The 27,267-nt window shown below is 47.7% G+C and overlaps 1 protein-coding gene across 1 annotated transcript in view; it reads left to right on the top strand.

The window, feature by feature from the left end:
* The window catches only part of DPP3 (dipeptidyl peptidase 3), a 173,825-nt gene that overhangs the window by 85,449 nt on the left and 61,109 nt on the right, over positions 1-27,267 (top strand). The window contains exons 12-13 of the mRNA XM_063945092.1: positions 4,900-5,055; positions 9,012-9,136. Of these exons, the coding sequence (XP_063801162.1) occupies positions 4,900-5,055; positions 9,012-9,136 (281 nt within the window). The remainder of the gene's footprint in view (positions 1-4,899; positions 5,056-9,011; positions 9,137-27,267) is intronic.

Below are 27,267 nucleotides of genomic sequence, written 5' to 3'. Positions count from 1 at the left end.
ATATAAACCTGACACTAGTGTTTTTCAGTCCTCTCTGAATGTTGTCAGGGCTCGCCAACTCTCTCTACAGAGGTCTCAGGCTATTCGATGAAGTGTTTTTCTTCTTTGTTCTGTACGATGCTCCCGTACTAAATAGCCGGGGTCCCAGCATACGCTGGGCAGTTGGATACATTTGACCATCAGACAGTATTCTTGGCGGTTACTAGGGAGCCTCCGTTTTCCATTTCAGCGCACTTTACGCGCATTGTAAGACCTTCGTGGGAAGCTGCCCGCGGGGTCTCCATGAATATTTTGTCGGGCGGCTACTTGGTCAAACCGACATTCGTTTTGTCAAATTCTACAAGTTTGACACTTTTACGGCCTCTGCATCACTGTTTGGCCGAGCAGTTTTTACAGGACTCTCAGCGCTTTCCCACCCGTTTTTGGGAGCTCTGGGACGTCCCCATTGTAACTACACTCCAGTGGCCCCTAGTTGATGAAGGAGAAATCAGGATTTTGGTACTTACCGATAAATTCCTTTCTCCGATTCCACAGGGGCCACTGGACGCCCGCCCAGCGCTGTTCCTCCTGGTTTTTTGCTTAACGGTTTGCAGATCACCATATGACTGCTTGTTGAGTTCAGGCTAGCCTGGTTTTTGTCAGGTTCTGTTCCAGGTTTAGTTTGGGTTCGCCTGGTTTACAGGGCGTTGCTAACCTCCTCTACCTTAAGGTTTGTTTATTACAGCTCTCCTCGGGCACAGTTTTACGTAGACTGGCTTGGAGGGGAGATAGTAGGGGAGGAGCTAGCCACAGTGTGAGAATTTTTAAAGTGCCAGCTCCCAATTACTACCTACTATTTCCCCATTGTAACTACACTCCAGTGGCCCCTGTGGAATCGGAGAAAGGGATTTATCGGTAAGTACCAAAATCCTGATTTAGTAAGCCCCTTTTCATTAATGTATACATTTTTGTTTTAATTTTTTTATTTATTTTTAAATAGTTGGGCTTTTTTTTACTTCTTGCTCTGCACAAAAGACAGGCCACTTTTAAAGGAAAAAAAAAAAACGTACACCGCAACAGCGATAGTACGTATAGGGTACAGATGTGTCCTCATGCATCTATGCTGCAGTTGCGCCAAACAATCCCTCTTGGCCAGGACCGTTTCTAGCCAATGTGGCTTCCACTGCGAGATTTAAAAATGCGCCCCCCGCCCATTAAACATTAAGAAAACATTTTTAAAAAGTTGCCAGGCCTGTGTAATGTTAGCTGCCAGGCCTGTGTAATGTTAGTTGCCAGGCCTGTGTAATGCTAGTTGCCAGGGGTGTGTGTACAGCGCCAGCCAGCCTGCATCTCCCTCCACCTCCTCCCGCCTGCCAGTTGCTTCCCCCCCCCCCCAAAGTCATTAGTACGCCGCTTGGGGTGGAGTTTTGTGTAGATGACACATTGCGTCGTGATGTCATGACACAAATACGTCATTCCGCAAAACTCCGCCCTCCCGAACGGAGTACGAATGACGGAGAGGAGGGGGAGCATCAAGAACAAGCAAAAGCGCTGCGGCAGGTGCCCCGTACGACTGCACGCCTCGCCCGCAACAAGAAACTGCACTGCTCTTGGCATGCCAGGTTGCGTGGGAATGTTCTAGTGTCGTGCGTCTTGTTTACTTTGTTTTTCACAAAAATGCATCTTTGTCTCAATGCAGTGCTACTAGGACACACGAGGAAACTGCTGATTAATTTGATAAGACAAATGTATATCTGTGTGCGACTGAATCTGTGTACAAAGTCTACAATGTAGCAGCCGCAGCATTTTTCTAATTCCAGTTATGTATCTAATCACTGCAGTCTGTCCGTGCTTACTGTCTGTCCGTGCTTTCTGTCTGTCCGTGCTTTCTATCTGTATGCTTTCTATCTGTATGCTTTGCTTTCTATCCGTCTGTGTTCTGACTGCTGGCAATCCATCCATCAGTATTTCATATCAAATCCTCTTCTAGGTAGGGAATAAACATCTAGGGGTAGATTTACTAAAGCTTCTAAAAGAGACAACTAGTGGTTTTGCCCATAGCTGCCAATCAGATTCTGTCTGATTTTGTAGAATGCAATAGAGAAATGATCGCATCTGTTTGGTTGCTATGGGCAACTATCCCACTTGTCTGTTTTAGAAGCTTTAGTAAATTTACCCCCTTGATGTTCCCCAATACAAACCTAGGACAGTTCCTTAGAAAACCGCAGTAGTATTCTGGGCCAATATCAAACTGCCAGCTAATCATCACCAATGGGGCCTCCCAGAAGTCTTAGTAAATAATGACTCCTCCCCATCATTGGGTAGTCGGTAAACCTAATTGAACCTACTGCCTAAATAAAGGAAAGCATAATGGCAGGATTTTGTTTAAAATAAACTTTTGTAGAAGCCAAACTGTAAATCGTTGACCAATATCTTATGCTGTGTACACACTATGCGATGTGTGTACACACTACGCGATGTGTGTACACACTACGCGATGTGTGTACACAGCTGACCCGACGGGTGACGGGACCCGGCATGCGGCAATTGCATTCTGCAACATGTCATTGCTAGCAAAATGCCCCATTGGCCCTGCTGCAGTGCCTACCGGGGTTCTCTCTAGCAGCCCGCGGGAGCACCCCTATCATGAGTGCACAGTAGACAATGTATCCGATATGTCACTCCGATCCGCGAGTTAGGGCGACATATCATTTAGAGTGTACGCAGCTTTGGTGCTTTGTAGGAGGTGTATGACTCCCAAGATGTCGGTGTGAAGGGAGACTGCACCACATGCTTCCTGGCTAGGACGCCACCACAGCTCTCAGATTTCTAAGAGTACACTGGGGGAGTAATTCAGACTATCGCAGTCTGAATTACTATGCACATCTCACTGGTGCGATCGCCACTGCCTGTGACAGGTAGAGGCGGTCGCAGGGCGGGAGGGGGCGTGCCATCGGCGTTAGGAAGCCGTTGTCGGGGCGCAGTCCGGACAACGGGGGGCATGTCTGGACCATTGAGGGGGCGGGCCGCGGCGGCTGTGTGATGTCACATGCAACCGCTGCAACCCGGGATGCGATGGGTAGCTCTCTGCCAGAGCGCAGGAGCTGCGCTGGCAGGGAGCTACTCGTCGGGTACAAAAGCATTGCAGCAGTGCAATTCTTTTGTACCTGTGCGGGGAGGGCAGGGACTGACGTGCGGGGTGCGCTAGCCCTGTGCTGGGTGTCCCCCCGCATGTCAGAGTAACTGATCGTAGATGTACTAAATTTAGCACATCTACGATTAACTCTGAATTTACCCCATTGTTGTATATCTGTGTATCTCATTTTAAATTGGTTGCCCATACCAGTGGAGACTTTGAGGTAGATTTACTAAAGCTCCTAAAACAGACAAGGGATGACGTCACCCACAGCAGCCAATCAAATTCTATCATTTTTTTAAATCGTACAGAAAAATGATAGCTAGAATCTGGTTGGTATGGGCAACACCACCAGATTGTGAGCCCAGACTACTCAGTCTCTGGTTTTCCCATACCTTTAAAGTAAGAGAGAGACATTGAAGCAGATAGCTAGAGGATATTTAGCCATATTATTAAAGCAAGTACACTGAGCGTTATTCAGCAAGTATCATTCTGGTGCTGAGTTCTGTACAAGCTGCATATTGACAGCAAAAGCTGAAGCAGGTAACCCTTCCAGCTGCATTAATATTATCTGCTAATATCTTCTTATCTGTTTTCCCTATAACCATTGGATGTGCATGCCAGCAGCTCCTGTGTGTTAATAACCCTTTCCTAATTCTAATATAGGATAATGGCAACACACAACGTTTCCTAGCTTGAAAGATGCGCTCACATTTGGTCAGTGACATGATTTATGATGCTTCTCTTAGTCATGGTTTCAGAGGACATCAGTGATGACTAAAAAGCAAATGTGTGACCAATTCCTATGAATATTGGACACTTGCCATTCCGTCCAGTTACTGTATCTGTGTATTTTGATCTCTAACAGACACAAAGCTGAATATAAGACTGTTATTAATGCATGGTGTTAGTTGTCTCTATCAAGACAGATGTTCACTAGGGAGGTTGCTGTTGGCTACAGTATAGGTTTTCTACTTGTAGTATTTTATTAAATAAGCTCAATGGAGAATGTGTTTCTTTAAAAAGAAAGTAGTCAAACAATGCAGCAATGTGACACACAAGTGCAATTAAAGTACGTCTGAAATAACTGGAGAACTCAAGGTCCCCATACACTATTGCGACTTCTCCAAATGGAGAAGTCACATGTGATCTCCCTTGAACTGCCTGGCGGGATCGCATACGAGACATCGCATGCAGTCCTTTTTGTATTGTATACAATCCTAGCCAAGGCTGCTGGATCCAATAACTCTATAGTACAGCCCTTGCGATCTCCGGCTCCTATGTTCATGGGACCGCGCATCGGATCAGAATTGAGGTAAAACCCATATGATTTGACACTTTTCATCTGATTTCTCAGCTCGATGCGTCTGAATCGGATGAAAATGGCCCAAATTGCGCTAGTGTATGGTCAACTTTACACTTTTTTTTTACCTGATATGACCATTATGCTCTCTCTCACTCCTCTGCTGCAGCTTCTGTGTTAGGAGGGTGGTTCCTGAGCTAGCAGAGTTTGAGTGACAGCATGGCAGACTGCTGGGTAGAAATGCACTGTGTGGATTGGTGGATTCATACATTGGCAGGGACAGTAATGTATTGTTTATTAACCGTTTCTTATATAGCGCAGCATATTCCGTTGCGCTTTACAATATGAACAGTAATAGAACAATACTGGGTAAAAACAGACAGACAGAGGTAGGAAGGTCATGCTCGCAAGCTTACAATCTATATTGTTTTGATACCCTTGTTATACGTTGGTATATTGATGATGTGTGTTCCATGTGCAGGATGTTTTTATAAAATATCGTGGGCCATCTTTTGAAGTTCAAGTTGGCCTACACGAGTTACTAGGCCATGGCAGCGGGAAGCTTTTTGTTCAGGACAAGAAAGGAACCTTCAACTTTGATAATAAAAACATTATTAACCCTGAGACTGGAGAGCTGGTAAGTCTAATTAAGATGTTTATATATCACCCATTACATGATCTTCTTTCCACTATCATTTACTTCTTTAAGAATTCATTTATAGTTAAGCAGTTCTCATTAGAATGTTATTTTTGCTCATATGAAAACATCATGACTTCCCATATAGGCATAACACACCTACATAACATCAGCAATTTACCTATATAATGGAGACCTTTTTAATAAAACCGTATTACATTTTATTCTATTATCCTAGAGTAAAGCACTTGTTTTTAATCCTATATTGTTTCTCCTTCTGTAGTAGGAAGGCAAAGACCATGCTTTATGTTTAACCCCTAGGGAGCAGTGCACTGGTTTAAGGGACTCCTTGTCCTCCTTGTATCCTTCATCTCCCTTGTTCCTCATCAGCTATTCCTATTTCATTCAGTCTGTGGTGCACTGCAAACTTTGCGTTTATAGGGAAGACCTAGGAGTAGGCGCTGATAGATAGATAGATAGATCTCAAAGCCCCATAATGACAACATGAAAAGTTTTGGGGGGTTTTTCTTGCAAATTTTATTAAATATAAAAAACTAAGAAATCGCATGTACATAAGTATTCTCAGTCTTTACCATGAAGCTCAAAATTGAGCTCAGGTGCATCTTGTTTCTACTGATCATCCTTGAGATGTTCCTACAGCTTAATTGTAGTCCACCTGTGGTAAATTCAGTTGATTGGACATGATCTGGAAAGGCACACACCTGTCTATATATGGTCCCACACTTGACCGTGCATGTCTGAGCACAAACCAAGCATGAACTCAAAGGAATTGTCTGTAGACCTTCGAGACAGGATTGTCTCGAGGCACAAATCTGGGGAAGGGTACAGAAAAATATCTGCTGCTTTCGAAGGTCCCAATGAGCACAGTGGCCTCCATCATCCTTAAATGGAAGAAGTACGGAACCACCAGGACTCTTCCTAGAGCTTGCCAGCTGTCTAAACTGAGCGATCGGGGGAGAAGAGCCCTAGTCAGAGAGGTGACCAAGAACCCGATGGTCACTCTGTCATAGCTACAGCATTGCTCTGTGGAGTGAGGAGAACCTTCCAGAAGGACAACCATCTCTGCAGCAATCCACCAATTAGGCCTGTATGGTAGAGTGGGCACACGGAAGCCATTCCTTAGTAAAAAGCACATGGCAGCCCGCCTGGAGTTTGCCAAAATGCACCTGAAGGACTCTCAGACCATAAGAAACAAAAATTCTCTGGGCTGATGAGACAAAGACTGAACTCTTGCGTGAATGCCAGGGTGTCATGTTTGGAGGAAACCAGGCACCGCCCATCAGCAGGCCAATACCATCCCTACAGTGAAGCATGGTGGTGGCAGCATCATGCTGTAGGGATGTTTTTCAGCGGCAGAAACTGGGAGACTAGTCAGGATAGAGGGAAAGATTAATGCAGCAATGTACAGACATCCTGGATGAAAACCTGCTCAAGAGCGCCCTTGACCTCAGACTGGGGCAACGGTTAATCTTTCAGCAGAACAACGACCCTAAGCACACAGCCAATATATCAAAGGAGTGGCTTCAGGACAGCTCTGTGAATGTCCTTGAGTGGCCCAGACTTGAATCCGATTGAACATCTCTGGAGAGATCTGAAAATGGCTGTGCAGCGACACTTCCCATCCAACCTAATAGAGCTTGAGAGGTGCTGCAAAGAGGAATGGGCGAAACTGCCCAAAGATAGGTGTGCCAAGCTTGTGGCATCATATTCAAAATTACTTGAGACTGTAATTGCTGCCAAAGGTGCATCAAGAAAGTATTGAGCAAAGGCTGTGAATACTTATGTACATGCGATTTCTTAGTTTTTTATTTTTTAATAAATTTGCAAAAATCTCAAAAACTTTTTTCACGTGGTCATTATGGGCTATTGTGTGTAGATTTTTGAGGGAAGAAGGCTGTAACATAACAAAACGTGGAAAAAAATGAAGCGCTGTGAATACTTTTCGGATGCACTATATGTATATATGTGTCTATAATATAATGTGTCACTATATGTATATATGTCTTTCTATATATATATATATATATATATATATATATATATATATATATATATATATATATATATATAATCTGTATACGTGTGTGTGTATGTATTGATAACTGAGACTGCAGACATAAACCTTGCCCTCAATCACTAGAGGGATAACTATGGTTGTTCACGAGTGTCATGGTCTTTCCTGTCTTACTGACCATCCCGTGTTTGGACTGCATCTTGATGAAAGTCAATGGATCTGGCAATTTATCATTGCCACCGTATTATACAGCTTTTTGGCATTGGTGGTTTATTAAGTGAACACTGTTTTCCCAATATGGAACAGGAGCTAAGGAATATTTAACACTCATAGTTTCCGTTTCGAAATTGCGCTGGATTGAAGCTATAATTTTGGACAAATGCGGTGGGTCTGTTCTTTTCCAATATTGAGCAATGGCGGCCCTAGTGGCTATGAGAATATGTCCTATAACATAAGAGTGTTCAGAGGGTACGGAGGGAGGGAAATAATGCAAAAAAACAATCTCTCAGGACGGGGAGGGAGGAGCACCTTTGTAACCTTTTCAATCAGTCCAAAAACGTCCGTCCAAAGCGGCCTAATAATCGGGCATGTCCAGAATATATGTATTAAGGTACCATCCAACCCACAATGTCTCCAACAGAATTTAGAGGAATCAGGCCAGATCCTATGGAGTTTATCTGGTGTGTGATAAAGGCCATGAATTAACTTAAACATCATTTCAGTGTGATTAATGCACCGAGACATTTTTAAAAATATTCATGAAAATTTTATTCCATTCATGATCTGTCAGAGGGGTATTAAATTCTGTCTCCCAACGCACATAGCTCCATTTTTGACCAACCCAAGCGCTACTATCTTGTACTGAATGAATGTGTTACGGACAATTGTAATAACTCTGCAATTGATACAATTTGTGCAATTATACTTGTTGTTCAGAATGCACTATGGAGCACGTTGAGACCCATATGTCTAGAACCTACATCACTTTATCGTGGCATTTAGACACTACAAATGGCAGACTACTGAAATAGGGGGGCAGTTAGAATTCATCAAAATGCCCAGTGGGTATGCGTTCAGGATCCCGGTGTTCAACATACCAACGCCTGGAATTTGACCTGTATTACAGTGCTGGCCCCGGGATCCCGAAATACCGTCCTCCCGACCGCCAGGATATCTTATGTATTCCTCCTAGTGCTTATGCGATTGCTCCTCATAAGTCCATCTTACCGATCTCTCATAGAAAACAGGGCCACCTGTCTGGCTCGCCTGGTTTGTAGAGATACTATATAGCCAGCAATTTTGAAAAGTGGAACGTTAAATTTGGAAGGAAATTCCACCACCTTTGTCACCTTACTGCAGATGGAGAAAGTCAGATTTGCATGTTTACTGCTAAATACCTTTCTCCATGGATGTTGTACTCTGCCCTGTTTCTTGCCTCGTTTCTTGACTAGGTGTAAACTAAAGGCCAGTACTCACTGGCAGATCTAGGGAGAGATGTGTGCTGAGCGAACCGCTCAGCACACATCTCCCCCCTCCCCGCTATGTGTGCTGAGCATGCGGGGGGAGTGTGGGAAGCCGCTCATTTCACCCAGCGGGTGAAATGAGCGACCTACTAGATTGGCCTGCACGGCAGGCCAATCTAGCACCAGCGCTGTGGGGGGTACACACAGAGAGATCACTGCTTAAAATCTAAGCAATCTAGTCAGATTGCTTAGATTTTAAGCAGCGATCACTCCGTGAGTACCCCCCTTAAGAAGGAATATGAAAGCCATAGGGCACAAGGAGGCAATGTTTTTGTTCCAGTTCCATACCACCTAGGGTGAAGTGTAACCACTCATCTGTGTACTCCTATAGTCTCCCCTTTAGCTCAATTGTTCCTTTGTGTTCCCCAATCCACTTACATTTGCATTCTTCTTATCAGGTGAAAAGTTGGTACAAACCAGGGGAAACTTGGGACAGTAAATTCTCCACCATTGCCTCCACTTATGAAGAGTGCAGAGCGGAGTGTGTTGGATTGTACCTGTGCGTCAATGAGGAAGTGCTGCGGTAAGAAAATGAAGGTCTTTATTTTCTGTAAGCTGGGAATTTAACAATAAAGTTTTTCTTGTACATCTTTAATTTTTACACAGCCATGTAATTAACCTTACCTGTATGTTCTTTTGGTACAAGCAGTAATGTTTCCAGCCTCACAACAAAGCATACAATTGTCTTTCATTCATGATCTTTCTTCCCCAGTGACTGTACACATTGCGCAGTTGGTTAAATCAACCACTCTTCCCATCCCTAATGTGGCCTCCCTTAAGGACCCTACGGACAGGAAATTAGAAAATTTCCTTATTTAGGCTACCGCAGGTTTAGCTTTGCAGCCAGCCCTTACCCCCACCTGGGTAGCCAAGGCACTAGGTGGTTTCCTTGGAAGATGGCCTTCACTCTGGGAACCCATACTGTAGATTTAATTTACAGTTTACTGTAAATTACTGTGTGGTGGATAATATTCAGGAGGCTGGTGCATATCTTGTTCAGGCTGCTATTGATTCTGGTTTCCTGTATCTATACTGTGTAACCTATTAAGGTGCACAGTAAGCGCTGGGTAAGGGTTTCCCTATATCCTGTAGCGCTGTGTGTGGGTTGGCCCCAATCTCTGTCTCTCTTAGGGGAGAAACTCTGTCTGACCCTTCCCTGTGTGTGTGTGTGTTGAGTGTTTGTTGTCTCCATAAAACAATGTCCAGGGATTCTGTGTCATATGCTGCGGAGGATAATTCCTCTCAGGATATGATTTCTCAGATTTCTACTAGGGTTGCACAAAATGAAACTGCAACTCGGGTCTTACAGAACTCTATGGCAGTTTGGTCCGGTTTTGTTCCCTCAGAGCCCCCTAGCGTACATGCACTGTTTTAGCGCAGGTCCCTGCAAGAGAGCCTGAGTTGGTAGCCTCTATCAAAAGCTCTTATAAACGTGCTCTTGCCCAAATTATGCAGGATGACACGGATACCGATTCTGACACAGCAGATGGTGATGAGGATGTGCTGCAGGGGGCGGCATCTCTTGCAAAAGGGGTGCAGTTGATGATTGAGGCCATTAGAGATGTGTTGAATATTGCAGATACAACACCTGAGCAGGTTGAGGAGGCTTACTTCACTGACAATAAGAAAACCTTGCTAAGCTTCCCTGTGTCTAAGGAATTAAATGCTATTTCTCTAACGTCCTAGTGGATGCTGGGGACTCCGTAAGGACCATGGGGAATAGACGGGCTCCGCAGGAGACATGGGCACTTTAAGAAAGAATTTGGATACTGGTGTGCTCTGGCTCCTCCCTCTATGTCCCTCCTCCAGACCTCAGTTTGAATCTGTGCCCGGACGAGCTGGGTGCTGTTTACTGAGCTCTCCTGAGCTTGCTATAAGAAAGTATTTTGTTAGGTTTTTTTATTTTCAGGGAGATCTGCTGGCAACAGACTCCCTGCAGCGTGGGACTGAGGGGAGAGAAGCAGACCTACTCTGAAGATAGGTCCTGCTTCTTAGGCTACTGGACACCATTAGCTCCAGAGGGATCGTACACAGGATCTCACCCTTTGTCGTCCGATCCCGGAGCCGCGCCGCCGTCCCCCTCGCAGAGCCGGAAGACAGAAGCCGGGTGAAAGAAGCAAGAAGACTTCAAAATCGGCGGCAGAAGACTCCAGTCTTCAAACTGAGGTAGCGCACAGCACTGCAGCTGTGCGCCATTGCTCCCACACTAAACCCACATACTCCGGTCACTGTAGGGTGCAGGGCGTGGGGGGGGCGGGCACCCTGGGCAGGAATTAGGACCTCTTGGCAAAAGTTGGGCATATATACAGTTGGGCACTGTATATATGCATGAGCCCCCGCCATAATTTTACACAGAAACGCGGGACAGAAGCCCGCCGCTGAGGGGCCGGGGCGTCTTCCTCGGCACTCACCAGCGCCTTTTTCTCTCCACAGCTCCGCTGAGAGGAAGCTCCCCAGGCTCTCCCCTGCAGATTCACGGTAGAAGTGGGTAAAAAGAGAGGGGGGGGCACATAAATTAGGCGCAAAAACATATAATACAGCAGCTACTGGGTTAACACTAAGTTACTGTGTGATTCCTGGGACATATAGCGCTGGGGTGTGTGCTGGCATACTCTCTCTCTGTCTCTCCAAAGGGCCTTGTGGGGGAACTGTCTTCAAAAAGAGCATCCCCTGTGTGTGTGGTGTGTCGGTACGCTTGTGTCGACATGTTTGACGAGGAAGGCTATGTGGAAGCAGAGCGGGAGCAAATGAATGAGGTGTCTCCGCCGACGGCGCCGGCACCTGATTGGATTTTTATGTGGAAGGTTTTAAATGATGTTAATTCCTTGCATAAAAGGTTGGATAAAGCTGAAACCTTAGGACAGTCGGGGTCTCAGCCCATGCCTGATCCTATGTCGCAGAAGCCGTCAGGGTCTCAGAAGCGCCCACTATCCCAAATTGTTGACACAGATACCGACACGGATTCTGACTCCAGTGTCGACTATGATGATGCAAAGTTACAGCCAAAATTGGTTAAAGCTATACGTTATATGATTATAGCAATGAAGGAGGTGTTGCACATCACAGAGGAAATCCCAGTCCCTGACAAGAGGGTTCATATATATGGGGAAAAAAGGCAGGTGGTGACCTTTCCCCCTTCACATGAGCTAAATGAGTTATGTGAAAAAGCTTGGAAATCTCCAGATAAAAAACTGCAGATTTCCAAACGGATGCTTATGGCGTATCCTTTCCCGCCAATGGACAGGCTACGCTGGGAATCCAACCCTAGGGTGGACAAAGCTCTAACACGCTTATCCAAGAAGGTGACCCTACCGTCACAGGATACGGCCACCCTAAAAGATGCTGCGGATAGAAAGCAAGAGGGTACCCTGAAGTCCATTTATACACATTCAGGTACTGTCACGATCCGGGTATCTGGACGCCATTTCTTACCCATCAGATGCCTCCTAAGGCTGGCTCAGCGCTCCAGGACCGGATCCCATCTGTTATCCTAATGTTCACATTCCTGTATCCTCTCCTGTCTCTCTGAGACGCTGTCACAGTAACGCCTTATTACATCTGGCATGGCGTCTCCCGCGGCCTCCGCCGCCGTCCCTGAGCTTCTGCATGCAGAGTGGCGATTACGTCAGCCGCGGCCTCCGCTGTGTCCGCGTGGTTGGATGTGCACTTGTCAGCCTGGCGTCTCCTGTCTCCAGTGGCCGGCGCCGCCATTACTGTTTTCATTACCACATGGATTACAAACCAAACTTCCCTCCAAGTGTCTGCATGGGCGCAGCCATCTTGGATTCTGTCAGCTGATCATTTCCTCCAATCTGTTGTCAGTATTGTTAATCTGCATAATTGCCTAGCCAATCCCTTCCTTGCTGCAGGTATAAATACACTGTGCCTGAGCAAGGAAGGCGTCAGTGCTTTGGTTGTCAAACCTAGTTCCTGTTTGTCTCTCTCCTGTGATTGTCTTCCAGGTTCCAGCTCCTGTCTCAAGACTTCCACCATAGAGACCCGCACCAGCATTCCACCTGCGGTGTAGCCTGACTCTCCAATCCATTGTGGATTCATCTGTTTCCAGCTACAACATTACCTGCTTCCAGCTCAGCTTCCAGCAGAGTACAGCTTCCCTTAAAGGGCCGGTGTCCTTTCTACACTTTACCACTCTCCACCGGTATTATTATTTCTCCGCTCTCAAGTTCTACATTTCAGTTCATATTTCATCGCTCCCAAGTTCATTTATTATTTAACTGCTTCCAGCCAGTATCCACTCCGTGCTAACAACAGTCTGGTTCCAGCCAGTATCCACAGCAGCTGTTTTATCTTCAGCAACCCAGCTTTTCCTGGAACACCAGCTGGCACAATCCTGGGTTATCTCCATTGCTACAGTCGGGCCTGGTAAGGACTTTCCATCTAGAAGATCATAAGAACTATCTCACACTACCAGTGCCCTGTGGCTCCTGCCATCCTGTAGTACCCAGGAACTGTATTTATTCTTTGCTGACTTTTACGTTTTCTTTTACTGCTGCTGTGTTGCGGAGTTGTCATAATAAACATCATTGACTTTTATCCAAGTTGTCGTGGTCACGCCTTCGGGCAGTTATTATTCATGTTACTTACATGTCCAGGGGTCTGATACAACCTCCCAGGTTCCGGTACATCTCAGCCCCTACAACTGAGGCTGCCTCCCGTCAGCTCAGGCCCTCAGTTGTGACAGTAAGCACTGACCTAATGAATCCAGCCGGAGACCAGGATCAAGCGGCCAGGCCGATGCAAGAACTGGCAGCCCGACTAGAACATCAGGAGGCTGCACAGGGCCACATCATCCGCTGTCTCCAGGATCTCTCTACTCGGCTGGATGGGATTCAGACAACTCTCCGTGGATCAGGCGCGTCTGGTGCGTCAACCACAGTGACTCCAGCTATAACTCCACCCACCTTACCCATTTCTGCTCCACGTCTTCATCTTCCAACGCCAGCAAAATTTGACGGATCTCCAAGATTCTGCAGGGGATTTCTCAACCAGTGTGAGATTCAGTTTGAGCTACAACCTGGCAATTTTCCCAGTGACCGTACAAAAATTGCCTACATTATTTCTCTTCTCATTGGCTCAGCCCTTGATTGGGCATCAACGTTATGGGAGAGGTCCGACACCCTGCTATCTTCCTACACTGCCTTCGTGTCAACATTCAGGCGCATCTTCGACGAGCCAGGCCGGGTAACCTCAGCTTCATCCGAGATTCTCCGTTTACGCCAGGGGTCACGTACTGTAGGACAATATCTGATACAGTTCCAGATCCTTGCATCCGAACTGGCATGGAACGACGAGGCCCTGTATGCTGCATTCTGGCATGGCTTATCTGAGCGTATTAAAGATGAGTTAGCTACCAGAGACTTACCTTCTAAGTTAGATGAGCTAATCTCACTCTGCACGAAAGTTGATTTACGTTTCAGAGAGAGAGCAACTGAGCGTGGAAGATCATCTGCTCCAAAATCTTCTGCTCCTCCTCCTCGTCAACTGTCACCATCTAAAGATGAGCCCATGCAACTTGGCCGTTCCCGTTTAACTCCTGCTGAGCGCCGAAGACGTCTCTCCGAGTTTCTCTGTCTCTATTGTGCAGCTCCGTCTCACACCATTAATGCCTGTCCCAAACGTCCGGGAAACTCCAAATCCTAGCTCGCCAAGGAGAGGGCCGGCTAGGAGTAATGATCTCCTCTCCATCTCCTCAAGATTGTAATCTCCCAGTCTCGCTTCAAGTTGCTCAACGTTATCGGAACGTCATTGCCCTCCTTGATTCCGAAGCAGCTGGGAACTTTATTACCGAAGCCTATGTTAAACGGTGGTCCCTACCCACCGAGAGACTTCCTTCGTCCATTTCTTTAACTGCCGTGGATGGCAGCAAAATTTTTGATGCAGTTATTTCTTTAAGGACTCTACCAGTTCGTCTGAGAGTGGGAGTTCTTCATTCCGAACTTATTTCTTTTTTAGTGATTCCAAGAGCCACACATCCTGTGGTCCTGGGCCTTCCATGGCTCCGTCTTCACAATCCTACAATTGATTGGACGACTACGCAAATCCTGGCATGGGGTTCCTCCTGTGCTGAGACATGTTTGTTTAAAGTATTGCCTGTCTGTTCTTCCTCCCCCAGGTCGTCTGATGTTCCACCTCCTCCATATCAAGATTTCACGGATGTGTTCAGTAAAGCTTCTGCTGATATCCTTCCTCCTCATAGAGAATGGGACTGTCCGATTGATCTCGTTCCAGGGAAGGTTCCACCTCGAGGCCGAACTTATCCGTTGTCTCTGCCTGAGACGCATTCTATGGAGGAATATATTAAAGAGAACCTAGCAAAGGGGTTCATTCGACCTTCTTCTCCAGCCGGCGCAGGCTTCTTTTTTGTAAAAAAGAAAGATGGTGGTCTGCGGCCGTGCATCGACTACAGAGGTTTGAACGACATTACCATCAAGAACCGTTATCCTTTACCCCTGATTACTGAGCTCTTTGACAGAGTTAGCGGAGCTACCATCTTTACAAAGCTGGACTTGCGAGGTGCATACAGTCTCATCCGGATCCGTGAGGGTGCCGAGTGGAAGACCGCCTTTAACACCCGTGACGGACATTATGAGTACCTCGTCATGCCCTTCGGATTGAGCAATGCTCCAGCTGTCTTCCAGCATTTTGTCAATGAGATCTTCAGAGACATTCTATACCGTCATGTCGTGGTCTATCTAGACGATATCCTCATTTTTGCCAACGATTTAGAGGAACATCGTTTTTGGGTTAAAGAGGTTCTGTCCCGTCTCCGTGTCAATCATCTCTATTGCAAATTAGAAAAATGCGTCTTTGAAGTCAAGTCCATTCCGTTTCTAGGGTACATTGTGTCCGGTTCCGGACTAGAGATGGATCCTGAGAAACTACAAGCAATCCAAAATTGGCCGGTACCCTTAACCCTCAAAGTGGTCAGAGGTTCTTAGGGTTCGCCAACTATTACCGAAAGTTTATACGAGACTTTTCCACCATTGTGGCGCCTATTACTGCTTTCACTAGGAAGGGTGCTAACCCGTCCAAGTGGTCTGAAGAAGCCATGCAAGCATTTCATCTTTTAAAACAAAGGTTCATCTCTGCGCCTGTTCTGAAACAGCCTGACATCGACTCTCCTTTCATCTTAGAGGTGGATGCCTCCTCCGTTGGAGTAGGAGCGGTGTTATCTCAGAGGGCTAAAGATGGCCATTTACACCCTTGCAGTTTCTTCTCCCGGAAGTTCTCCCCAGCTGAGCGCAACTATGCCATTGGCGACCAGGAGTTGCTAGCCATCAAGCTCGCTCTAGAAGAGTGGAGGTATCTGTTGGAGGGAGCTTCTCATTCAATCACCATACTTACAGACCACAAGAACCTTTTATACCTGAAGGGCGCACAATGTCTCAACCCTCGTCAGGCCAGATGGGCGCTTTTCTTTTCCAGGTTCGACTTTAAACTCCAGTTCTGTCCGGGCTCTCAGAATCGCAAGGCCGATGCCCTTTCCCGCTCATGGGAGCAAGAAAATGAGTCAGAGTCTTCAGACAAGCATCCTATTATAAATCCGTTGGCATTCTCCACGGTAGGGATGGACTCTACGCCCCCATCAGGGAAAAGTTTTGTGAAGCCGATGCTAAGGAAGAAGCTCATGCATTGGGCCCATGCTTCCCGTTTTGCCGGACATACAGGTATCCAAAAAACCCTGGAGTTTATCTCTAGGTCCTATTGGTGGCCAACTCTGAAAAAGGACGTCTTGGAGTTTATTGCATCTTGCCCAAAGTGTGCCCAACATAAAGTATCCCGCCAGTCGCCTGCGGGGCAACTGGTTCCACTATCCGTTCCCCGTCGACCATGGACCCACTTGTCGATGGATTTCATTACAGACTTACCTATGTGCAACAAGTTCAATACCATCTGGGTGGTAGTTGACCGGTTCACCAAGATGGCACACTTTATTCCTCTCACCGGTCTTCCGTCAGCTTCCAAGTTGGCTCAAGTATTCATACAAGAGATCTTCCGACTCCACGGTCTTCCTGAAGAAATTATCTCAGATCGAGGAGTTCAATTCACAGCCAAATTCTGGCGGAGTTTATGTCAAGTCCTTCAAGTCAAGCTAAAGTTTTCCACGGCTTACCATCCTCAGACCAATGGTCAAACCGAGAGGGTGAATCAGGACTTGGAGGCCTTCCTCCGCATCTATGTGTCCTCCTCTCAAGATGACTGGGTTCAATTACTTCCCTGGGCCGAGTTCTGTCATAACAACCAGTATCATTCTTCATCTGCTTCAACACCATTCTTCACTAACTTTGGATTCCACCCTAAAGTCCCTGAGTTCCAACCGCTTCCAGCAACTTCTGTTCCCGCAGTGGATATCACCTTGCATCAGTTTGCCAATATCTGGAAGAGCGTACGATCAGCTCTGCTCAAGGTATCGTTCAGGTACAAGAAGTTTGCGGATAAGAAGCGTCGAGCAGTTCCTGCTCTCAAGGTGGGTGATCGGGTATGGTTATCCACGAAGAATCTGAGGTTAAGAGTTCCCAGTATGAAGTTTGCACCTCGCTATATCGGTCCTTTCAAGATTGAACAAGTCATCAATCCTGTTGCTTACAGACTTCAGTTGCCTCCCTTCTTAAAAATACCCAGGACATTCCATGTTTCCCTGTTGAAACCGCTGATCTTGAATCGGTTTCATTCCTCACTTCCTCCAACTCCGAAAGTCCAAACTCAACGAGGCATTGAGTATGAAGTGGCCAAGATCCTGGACTCACGTCACCGTTACGGTCAACTACAGTATCTTATTGACTGGAAGGGTTACGGCCCTGAGGAACGTTCATGGACCAATGCTTCTGATGTCCATGCTCCTGCCTTGGTCCGGAGATTCCATTCCAAGTTTCCTCAAAAGCCAAAGAAGTGTCCTGGGGCCACTCCTAAAGGGGGGGGGTGCTGTCACGATCCGGGTATCTGGACGCCATTTCTTACCCATCAGATGCCTCCTAAGGCTGGCTCAGCGCTCCAGGACCGGATCCCATCTGTTATCCTAATGTTCACATTCCTGTATCCTCTCCTGTCTCTCTGAGACGCTGTCACAGTAACGCCTTATTACATCTGGCATGGCGTCTCCCGCGGCCTCCGCCGCCGTCCCTGAGCTTCTGCATGCAGAGTGTCAGAGTGGCGATTACGTCAGCCGCGGCCTCCGCTGTGTCCGCGTGGTTGGATGTGCACTTGTCAGCCTGGCGTCTCCTGTCTCCAGTGGCCGGCGCCGCCATTACTGTTTTCATTACCACATGGATTACAAACCAAACTTCCCTCCAAGTGTCTGCATGGGCGCAGCCATCTTGGATTCTGTCAGCTGATCATTTCCTCCAATCTGTTGTCAGTATTGTTAATCTGCATAATTGCCTAGCCAATCCCTTCCTTGCTGCAGGTATAAATACACTGTGCCTGAGCAAGGAAGGCGTCAGTGCTTTGGTTGTCAAACCTAGTTCCTGTTTGTCTCTCTCCTGTGATTGTCTTCCAGGTTCCAGCTCCTGTCTCAAGACTTCCACCATAGAGACCCGCACCAGCATTCCACCTGCGGTGTAGCCTGACTCTCCAATCCATTGTGGATTCATCTGTTTCCAGCTACAACATTACCTGCTTCCAGCTCAGCTTCCAGCAGAGTACAGCTTCCCTTAAAGGGCCGGTGTCCTTTCTACACTTTACCACTCTCCACCGGTATTATTATTTCTCCGCTCTCAAGTTCTACATTTCAGTTCATATTTCATCGCTCCCAAGTTCATTTATTATTTAACTGGTTCCAGCCAGTATCCACTCCGTGCTAACAACAGTCTGGTTCCAGCCAGTATCCACAGCAGCTGTTTTATCTTCAGCAACCCAGCTTTTCCTGGAACACCAGCTGGCACAATCCTGGGTTATCTCCATTGCTACAGTCGGGCCTGGTAAGGACTTTCCATCTAGAAGATCATAAGAACTATCTCACACTACCAGTGCCCTGTGGCTCCTGCCATCCTGTAGTACCCAGGAACTGTATTTATTCTTTGCTGACTTTTACGTTTTCTTTTACTGCTGCTGTGTTGCGGAGTTGTCATAATAAACATCATTGACTTTTATCCAAGTTGTCGTGGTCACGCCTTCGGGCAGTTATTATTCATGTTACTTACATGTCCAGGGGTCTGATACAACCTCCCAGGTTCCGGTACATCTCAGCCCCTACAACTGAGGCTGCCTCCCGTCAGCTCAGGCCCTCAGTTGTGACAGGTACCTTACTAAGGCCGGCAATTGCGTCGGCCTGGGTGTGTAGTGCTGTAGCAGCATGGACGGATACCTTATCTGAGGATCTGGATACCTTGGACAAGGATACTATATTAATGACCCTGGGGCGTATAAAAGACGCTGTCCTGTATATGAGAGATGCTCAAAGAGACATTAGCCTACTGGGCTCTAGAATAAATGCAATGTCGATTTCTGCCAGAAGGGTCCTGTGGACTCTGCAATGGACAGGCGATGCCGACTCAAAAAGGCACATGGAGGTTTTACCTTACAAGGGTGAGGAATTGTTTGGGGAGGGTCTCTCGGACCTGGTCTCCACAGCTACTGCTGGAAAGTCAAAATTTTTGCCATATGTTCCCTCACAACCTAAGAAAGCACCGTATTACCAAAGGCAGTCCTTTCGTTCACAAAAAGGCAAGAAAGTCCGAGGTGCGTCCTTTCTTGCCAAAGGCAGGGGCAGAGGAAAGAAGCTGCACAACACAGCTAGTTCCCAGGAACACAAGTCCTCCCCGGCTTCCACTAAATCCACCGCATGACGCTGGGGCTCCACAGGCGGAGCTAGGCCCGGTGGGGGCGCGTCTCCGAAATTTCAGCCACAAGTGGGTTCACTCCCAGGTGGATCCCTGGGCAATAGAGATTGTGTCTCAGGGATACAAGCTGGAATTCGAGGAGATGCCCCCTCACCGATACCTCAAATCGGCCCTGCCAGCTTCCCCCTTAGAGAGGGAAATAGTGTTAGCTGCAATTCACAAATTGTATCTTCAGCAGGTGGTGGTCAAGGTTCCCCTCCTTCAACAAGGAAAGGGTTATTATTCGACCATGTTTGTGGTACCGAAACCGGACGGTTCGGTCAGACCCATATTGAATTTAAAATCCCTGAACATATCCCTGAAAAGGTTCAAGTTCAAGATGGAATCGCTCAGAGCGGTCATCGCAAGCCTGGAAGGGGGGGATTTTATGGTGTCTCTGGACATAAAGGATGCATACCTTCATGTCCCCATTTATCCACGTCATCAGGCGTACCTCAGATTTGTGGTACAAGATTGTCATTACCAATTCCAGACGTTGCCGTTTGGTCTCTCCACGGCACCGAGAATATTTACCAAGGTAATGGCGGAAATTATGGTGCTCCTGCGAAAGCAGGGGGTCACAATTATCCCATACTTGGACGATCTCCTCATAAAGGCGAGGTCCAGAGAGCAGTTGCTGATCAGCGTAGCACGCTCTCGGGAAGTGTTACAACAGCACGGCTGGATTCTAAATATTCCGAAGTCGCAGTTGATTCCTACGACTCGTCTGCCCTTCCTGGGCATGATTCTGGACACAGACCAGAAGAGGGCTTATCTCCCGATGGAGAAGGCTCAGGAGCTCATGACACTGGTCAGAGACCTATTAAAACCAAAACAGGTGTCGGTGCATCACTGCACGCGTGTCCTGGGAAAGATGGTGGCATCATACGAGGCCATTCCCTTCGGCAGGTTCCATGCAAGGACCTTTCAATGGGATCTGTTGGACAAGTGGTCCGGATCACATCTTCAGATGCACCGGCTGATCACCCTATCCCCCAGGGCCAGGGTGTCTCACCTGTGGTGGCTGCAGAGTGCTCAACTTCTCGAGGGCCGCAGATTTGGCATTCAGGACTGGGTCTTGGTGACCACGGATGCAAGCCTCCGAGGGTGGGGGGCAGTCACACAGGGAAGAAATTTCCAAGGTCTGTGGTCAAGTCAGGAGACTTGCCTTCACATCAATATCCTGGAACTAAGGGCCATATACAATGCCCTACGTCAAGCGGAGACCCTGCTTCGCGACCAATCAGTTCTGATTCAGTCAGACAACATCACCGCAGTGGCTCATGTAAACCGCCAAGGTGGCACAAGGAGCAGGGTGGCGATGGCGGAAGCCACCAGAATTCTTCGCTGGGCGGAGAATCACGTAAGCGCACTGTCAGCAGTGTTCATTCCGGGAGTGGACAACTGGGAAGCAGACTTCCTCAGCAGGCACGACCTCCACCCGGGAGAGTGGGGACTTCATCAAGAAGTCTTCACGCAGATTGCAAGTCGGTGGGAACTGCCACAGGTGGACATGATGGCATCCCGCCTCAACAAAAAGCTACAGAGGTATTGCGCCAGGTCAAGAGACCCTCAGGCGATAGCTGTAGACGCACTAGTGACACCGTGGGTGTTCCAATCGGTTTATGTATTTCCTCCTCTTCCTCTCATACCCAAGGTGCTGAGAATCATAAGAAAAAGAGGAGTGAGAACAATACTCATTGTTCCGGATTGGCCAAGAAGGACTTGGTATCCAGATCTGCAAGAAATGCTCACAGAGGACCCATGGCCTCTGCCTCTAAGACAGGACTTGTTGCAACAGGGGCCCTGTCTGTTCCAAGACTTACCGCGGCTGCGTTTGATGGCATGGCGGTTGATCGCCGGATCCTAGCAGAAAAAGGCATTCCGGATGAAGTTATTCCTACGCTGATAAAGACTAGGAAGGACGTGACGGCTAAACATTATCACCGTATATGGCGAAAATATGTTGCTTGGTGTGAGGCCAGGAATGCCCCCACGGAGGAATTCCAGCTGGGCCGTTTCCTTCACTTCCTACAGGCGGGAGTGACTTTGAGCCTAAAATTGGGTTCCATTAAGGTCCAGATTTCGGCCCTGTCTATTTTCTTTAAAAAAGAACTGGCTTCTCTGCCTGAAGTGCAGACGTTTGTAAAGGGAGTGCTGCATATTCAGCCCCCTTTTGTGCCTCCAGTGGCACCTTGGGATCTGAACGTGGTGTTGAGTTTCCTGAAGTCACACTGGTTTGAACCACTTAAAACCGTGGAGTTAAAATATCTCACGTGGAAGGTGGTCATGCTATTAGCCTTGGCTTCGGCTAGGCGTGTGTCAGAATTGGCGGTTTTATCACATAAAAGCCCCTATCTGGTTTTCCATATGGACAGAGCAGAATTGAGGACCCGTCCACAATTTCTGCCTAAGGTGGTGTCATCTTTTCATATGAAACAACCTATTGTGGTGCCTGTGGCTACTCGTGACTTGGAGGATTCAGAGTTACTAGATGTGGTCAGGGCTTTGAAGGTTTAAGTAGCCAGAACGGCTAGAGTCTGGAAAACTGAGTCGCTGTTTATCCTGTATGCATCCAACAAGCTGGGTGCTCCTGCTTCAAAGCAGACTATTGCTCGCTGGATCTGTAACACAATTCAGCAGGCTTATTCTGCGGCAGGATTGCCGCTGCCCAAATCAGTGAAAGCCCACTCCACAAGGAAGGTGGGCTCTTCTTGGGCGGCTGCCGGAGGGGTCTCGGCATTACAGCTTTGCCGAGCAGCTACTTGGTCAGGTTCAAACACTTTTGCAAAGTTCTACAAGTTTGATACCCTGGCTGAGGAGGACCTTGTGTTTGCTCATTCGGTGCTGCAGAGTCATCCGCACTCTCCCGCCCGTTTGGGAGTTTTGGTATAATCCCCATGGTCCTTACGGAGTCCCCAGCATCCACTAGGACGTTAGAGAAAATAAGATTTTACTTACCGGTAAATCTATTTCTCGTAGTCCGTAGTGGATGCTGGGCGCCCGTCCCAAGTGCGGACTTCTTCTGCAATACTTGTGTATAGTTATTGCTTGCATAAGGGTTATGTTATAGTGCATCAGGGTTGATCTGATGCTCTGTTGTTGTTCATACTGTTAACTTGGTAAGTTTATCACAAGTTATACGGTGTGATTGGTGTTGCTGGTGTGAGTCTTGCCCTGGGTTCCAAAATCCTTTCCTTGTACTGTCGGCTCTTCCGGGCACAGTTTCTCTAACTGAGGTCTGGAGGAGGGACATAGAGGGAGGAGCCAGAGCACACCAGTATCCAAATTCTTTCTTAAAGTGCCCTGTCTCCTGCGGAGCCCGTCTATTCCCCATGGTCCTTACGGAGTCCCCAGCATCCACTACGGACTACGAGAAATAGATTTACCGGTAAGTAAAATCTTATTATTTGAGATATCCTGGGAAAACCTGGAGAGAAAATTTCAGATCCCTAGAAAGGTTCTGGTTGCTTTTCCCTTTCCTGAGGAGGATAGGAAAAAATGGGAAAACCCACCCATTGTTGACGCATCTGTCTCCAGACTGTCCAAAAAGGTGGTTTTACCTGTTCCAGGATCTACCGCGTTAAAAGAACCGGCTGATCGCAAAATTGACACTATGCTCAAATCCATATACACGGCTTTGGGGGCGATATTACGTCCTATTATTGCCTGTGCATGGATTTATAAGGCTATAGTAAAGTGGTCAGGCACGTTACTTGAAGATTCAAATACATTGGATAAAAGTGATGTTGAATTATTTTTATGTAACATTCAGGATTCTGCAGGATTTATGGTGGAATCCATGAAAGACCTGGGTTCGATGGCTGCAGAGATATCTTCCATGTCTGTCTCGGCTCGCAGGGGACTTTTGCTGCGCCAGTGGTCTACCGACTCGGAATCCAGGAAAAGTGTAGAGAACCTACCCTACACAGGTCAGGCTCTCTTTGGGGAAGCGTTGGATGCGTGGATTTCCACTGCAACCGCGGTTAAGTCACCTTTTCAAGAATGTCAAATCAAGAAAGTCCAAACCATCTAACACCTTCTTTAGAGGAGGTCGGGCAAAATCCAAGAAACCTGCTGCTGCAGTTTCCCAGGAACAGAAGCCCGCTTCAGGTACGTCAAAGTCCTCAGCATGACTGTGGACCGCGCGGCCTGGAGGTAGGGCCGGTGGGAGCGAGCCTCAGACGATTCAGCCACGTCTGGGTGTCGTCCGGCCTGAACTCCTGGGTACAGGATATTGTGTCCCAGGTGTACAGGCTGGAGTTAAAAGAAACCCGCCTCACCGATTCTTCAAATCAGGCTTGCCAGTTTTGATGGCAGACAGGGCTGTCCTACATGAATCCATTTAAAAGTTGGAAGAGTCACAGGTCATTGTACCAGTTCCACCTCATCTGCAAAACAAAGGTTACTATTCGAACCTTTTTGTGGTACCAAAACCGGATGGTTCGGTCAGGCCCATTCTGAACTTAAAATCACTTAACCCCTTTCTGAGGGAGTTCAAGTTCAAGATATCAGAACTGGAGGGGGAGGGGTGATTCCTTATATCCCTAGATATCAAGGATGCGTACCTCTGCATCCAGCTTTTCTCCAGTTCGCACCGTTAGACGGTCCTTTTCAGTTCCAGGCACTGCCTTTCGGCCTCTCCACGGCACCGAGGGTGTTCACAAAGGTGATGGCGGAGATGATGGTTCTCCTCTGCAGACAGGGGGTGAATATTATCCTGTATCTGGACGATCTGCTAATAAAGGCATCGTCCAAGGAGAAGCTGTCCATTGTTCTCACGACTCATCTGCTCAGGGATCACGGTTGGATCCTGAATTTTCCAAAGTCACATTTGGAGCCGACCAGGAGGTTGTCTTTTCTGGGAATGATCCTCGACACAGAAGTAAGTGCAGTGGTCGTTTCTTCCGGAGGAGAAAGCGTTGGTGATACAAACAATGGTCTGGGATGTCCTGAAGCCAGGCTAGGTTTCGGTCCATCAGTGCATTCGCCTTCTGGGGAAGATGATAGCCTCATACGAGGCTCTGCAGTACGGGAGGTTTCATGCTCGGCCCTTCCAACTGGATCTCCTAGACAAGTGATCGGATCTCATCTACACATGCACCAGAGAATACGTCTGTCGCCAAAAGCCAGGATTTCACTCCTCTGGTGGCTGCAACTATCTCACTTTCTGGAGGGCCGCAGGTTCGGGATTCAGGACTGGGTCCTTCTAACCACGGATGCAAGTCTCCGGGGCTGCAGCGCAGTCTCTCAGGGAGAAACCTTCCAAGGAAGGTGGTCAAGTCTGGAATCAGGCCTGCCAATAAACATTTTGGAACGGAGAGCTGTCTACAACGGTCTTCGACGAGCGCCCATCATCCTCAAAATCGGGCCATTCAGGTGCAGTCGGACAATGTAACTACAGTGGCTTACATAAACCGACAGGGCGGAACGAAGAGCAGAGCTGCAATGTCAGAAGTAATAAGAATCATCCTCTGGGCCGAAAAACACGTGTTGGTTCTGTCAGCAATCTTCATTCCGGGAGTAGACAACTGGGAAGCGGACTTCCTCAGCAGACACGATCTCCATCCAGGGGAGTGGGGACTCCATCCGGAGGTGTTCGCGGAGGTAACATATCTTTGGGGTGTACCTCAAATAGACCTAATGGCCTCTCGTCTCAACAAGAGGCTTTGGCGGTATTGTTCCAGGTCAAAGGACCCACAAGCCGTGGCGGTGGATGCCCTAGTGACTCCGTGGGTGTTCCAGTCGGTGTGCGCGTTTCCTCCACTTCCACTCATTCCAAGAGTTCGAAAACTCATAAGGAGAACAAGAGTTCAGGCGATCCTCATTGCTCCGGTCTGGCCAAGAAGGGCTTGGTACGTGGATCTTCTGGATCTACTGCTAGAAGAGCCGAGGCCTCTTTCTCTTCGAGAGGACCTGCTGCAGCAGGGGCCGTTCGCTTATCAAGACTTATCGCGGCTACGTTTGACGGCACGAAAGTTGACTGCCAGATATTAGCTCGGAAGGGCATTCCGACCAATGTTATTCCTGCCCTGATACAGGCTAGGAAAGGAGAAATGTCTAAACATTACCATCCTTTTTGGAAAAGCTATGTATCTTGGTGTGAGTCCAAGAAATTTCCTACGGTGGAGTTTCAACTGGAACGATTTCTCCTCTTCCTGCAAGCAGGTGTGGATATGGGCCTCAGGTTGGAATCCGTAAAGGTCCAGATTTCGGCCCTATCCATTTTCTTCCAGAAACAATTGGCTTCCCTCCCTGAGGTTCAGACTTTTCTGAAAGGGGTTCTGCACATCCAGCCTCCCTTTGTGCCATCTACGGCACCCTGGGATCTTAACGTGGTGTTACAGTTCCTCCAATCAGATTGGTTCGAGCCTCTACCGGAGGTTGAGGTCAAGTTTCTCATGTGGAAGGCTGTCACTTTGTTGGCCTTAGCTTCTGCTAGACGTGTGTCGGAGCTTGGGGCTTTGTCTTGTAAGAGCCCCTAGTTGATCTTCCATGAAGATAGAGCTGAGCTCCGGACACGTCCGCAGTTCCTTCTGAAGGTTGTGTCGGCATTTCATATCAACCAACCTATTGTGGTGCCAGTTGCTACTGACTCCTCAATTTCATCAAAGTCCTTGGATGTTGTAAGGGCTCTGAAAATCAATGTGAAGAGGACTGCTCATCACAGAAAACCTCTGATCCCAAGAAACTTGGGTGTCCTGCTTCTAAGCAGACAATCTCTCGCAGGTTCACTATCCAGCATGCGTATTCTACAGCAGGATTGCCGTGTCCTACGTCTGTTAAGGCCCACTCTACTCGTAAGGTGGGTTCTGCCTGGGGGGCTGCCCAGGGTGTCTCGGCTTTACAGCTTTGCCGAGCGGCTGCTTGGTCTGGGTCGAACACGTTTGCATAGTTCTACAAGTTCGATACTTTGGCCTCTGAGGACCTGAAGTTTGGTTAATCAGTTCTGCAGGAGCCTCCGCGCTTTCTCTCCCGTTCTGGGAGCTTTGGGACACCCCCATGGTACTAATGTGGACCCCAGCATCCTCTAGGATGTAAGAGAAAAGTGGCGAGATTCACACCAGCTCACACACAAGGCAAACCAAGCTAACTAGCTTGAAACATCAGCAACGGCTGACCAATATTACTTACAAAGTAACAAAACAGTACTTAACCAAGAACTAAGCAGTACTGAACTAAGAAACCACTGCAGGATCACGAAGCGTTGGGCGGGCGCCCAGCATCCTCTACGGACTACGAAAGAAGGATTTACCAGTAGGTAATTAAATCCTATATCTGTGTAAAATCCTTCTCTCGAACTTGTCCGTCTCCTCGGGCACAGTTTCTAGACTGAGTCTGGTAGGAGGGGCATCGAGGGAGGAGCCAGCCCACACACTCAAACTTTTAAAGTGCCAGTAGCTCCTAGTGGACCCGTCTATACCGTATGGTACTAATGTGGACCCCAGCATCCTCTACGGACTACGAGAAAAGGATTTACCAGTAGGTCATTTAAAATCCTATTTTATTTTTTTTCTCAGCAGCGCCCAACACGAAAGGGTTCTCCTTTCGTTGTTTTTGTCCACATTGGAAAGCAAAAGGTCAGCTGTCCCCTTGATCTCATTGCTCCTCATCCAAAACTCTGAAGTCCAGGGGACACCACCAGGCTCCCAAGCCAACCTACAAACCTGGATCATGACAGGTAGGCTCCCCGCCTGGGACCTTCCAGTGTGGACGGCTGTCTTCTGGTTATTGCCAATGAGTGGCTGGAAATGACCTACGTTGCCTTGGAAAATAGGCATTTTTTTCCTGGGGGTATTCTGACATTCCAAGAACG

This window comes from Pseudophryne corroboree, chromosome 11 (assembly GCF_028390025.1).
Source record: "Pseudophryne corroboree isolate aPseCor3 chromosome 11, aPseCor3.hap2, whole genome shotgun sequence".
Lineage (NCBI taxonomy): Eukaryota > Metazoa > Chordata > Amphibia > Anura > Myobatrachidae > Pseudophryne > Pseudophryne corroboree.
The sequence above is the reverse complement of the archived record's forward strand: the minus strand, read 5'-3'. Positions and strand labels throughout refer to the sequence as shown.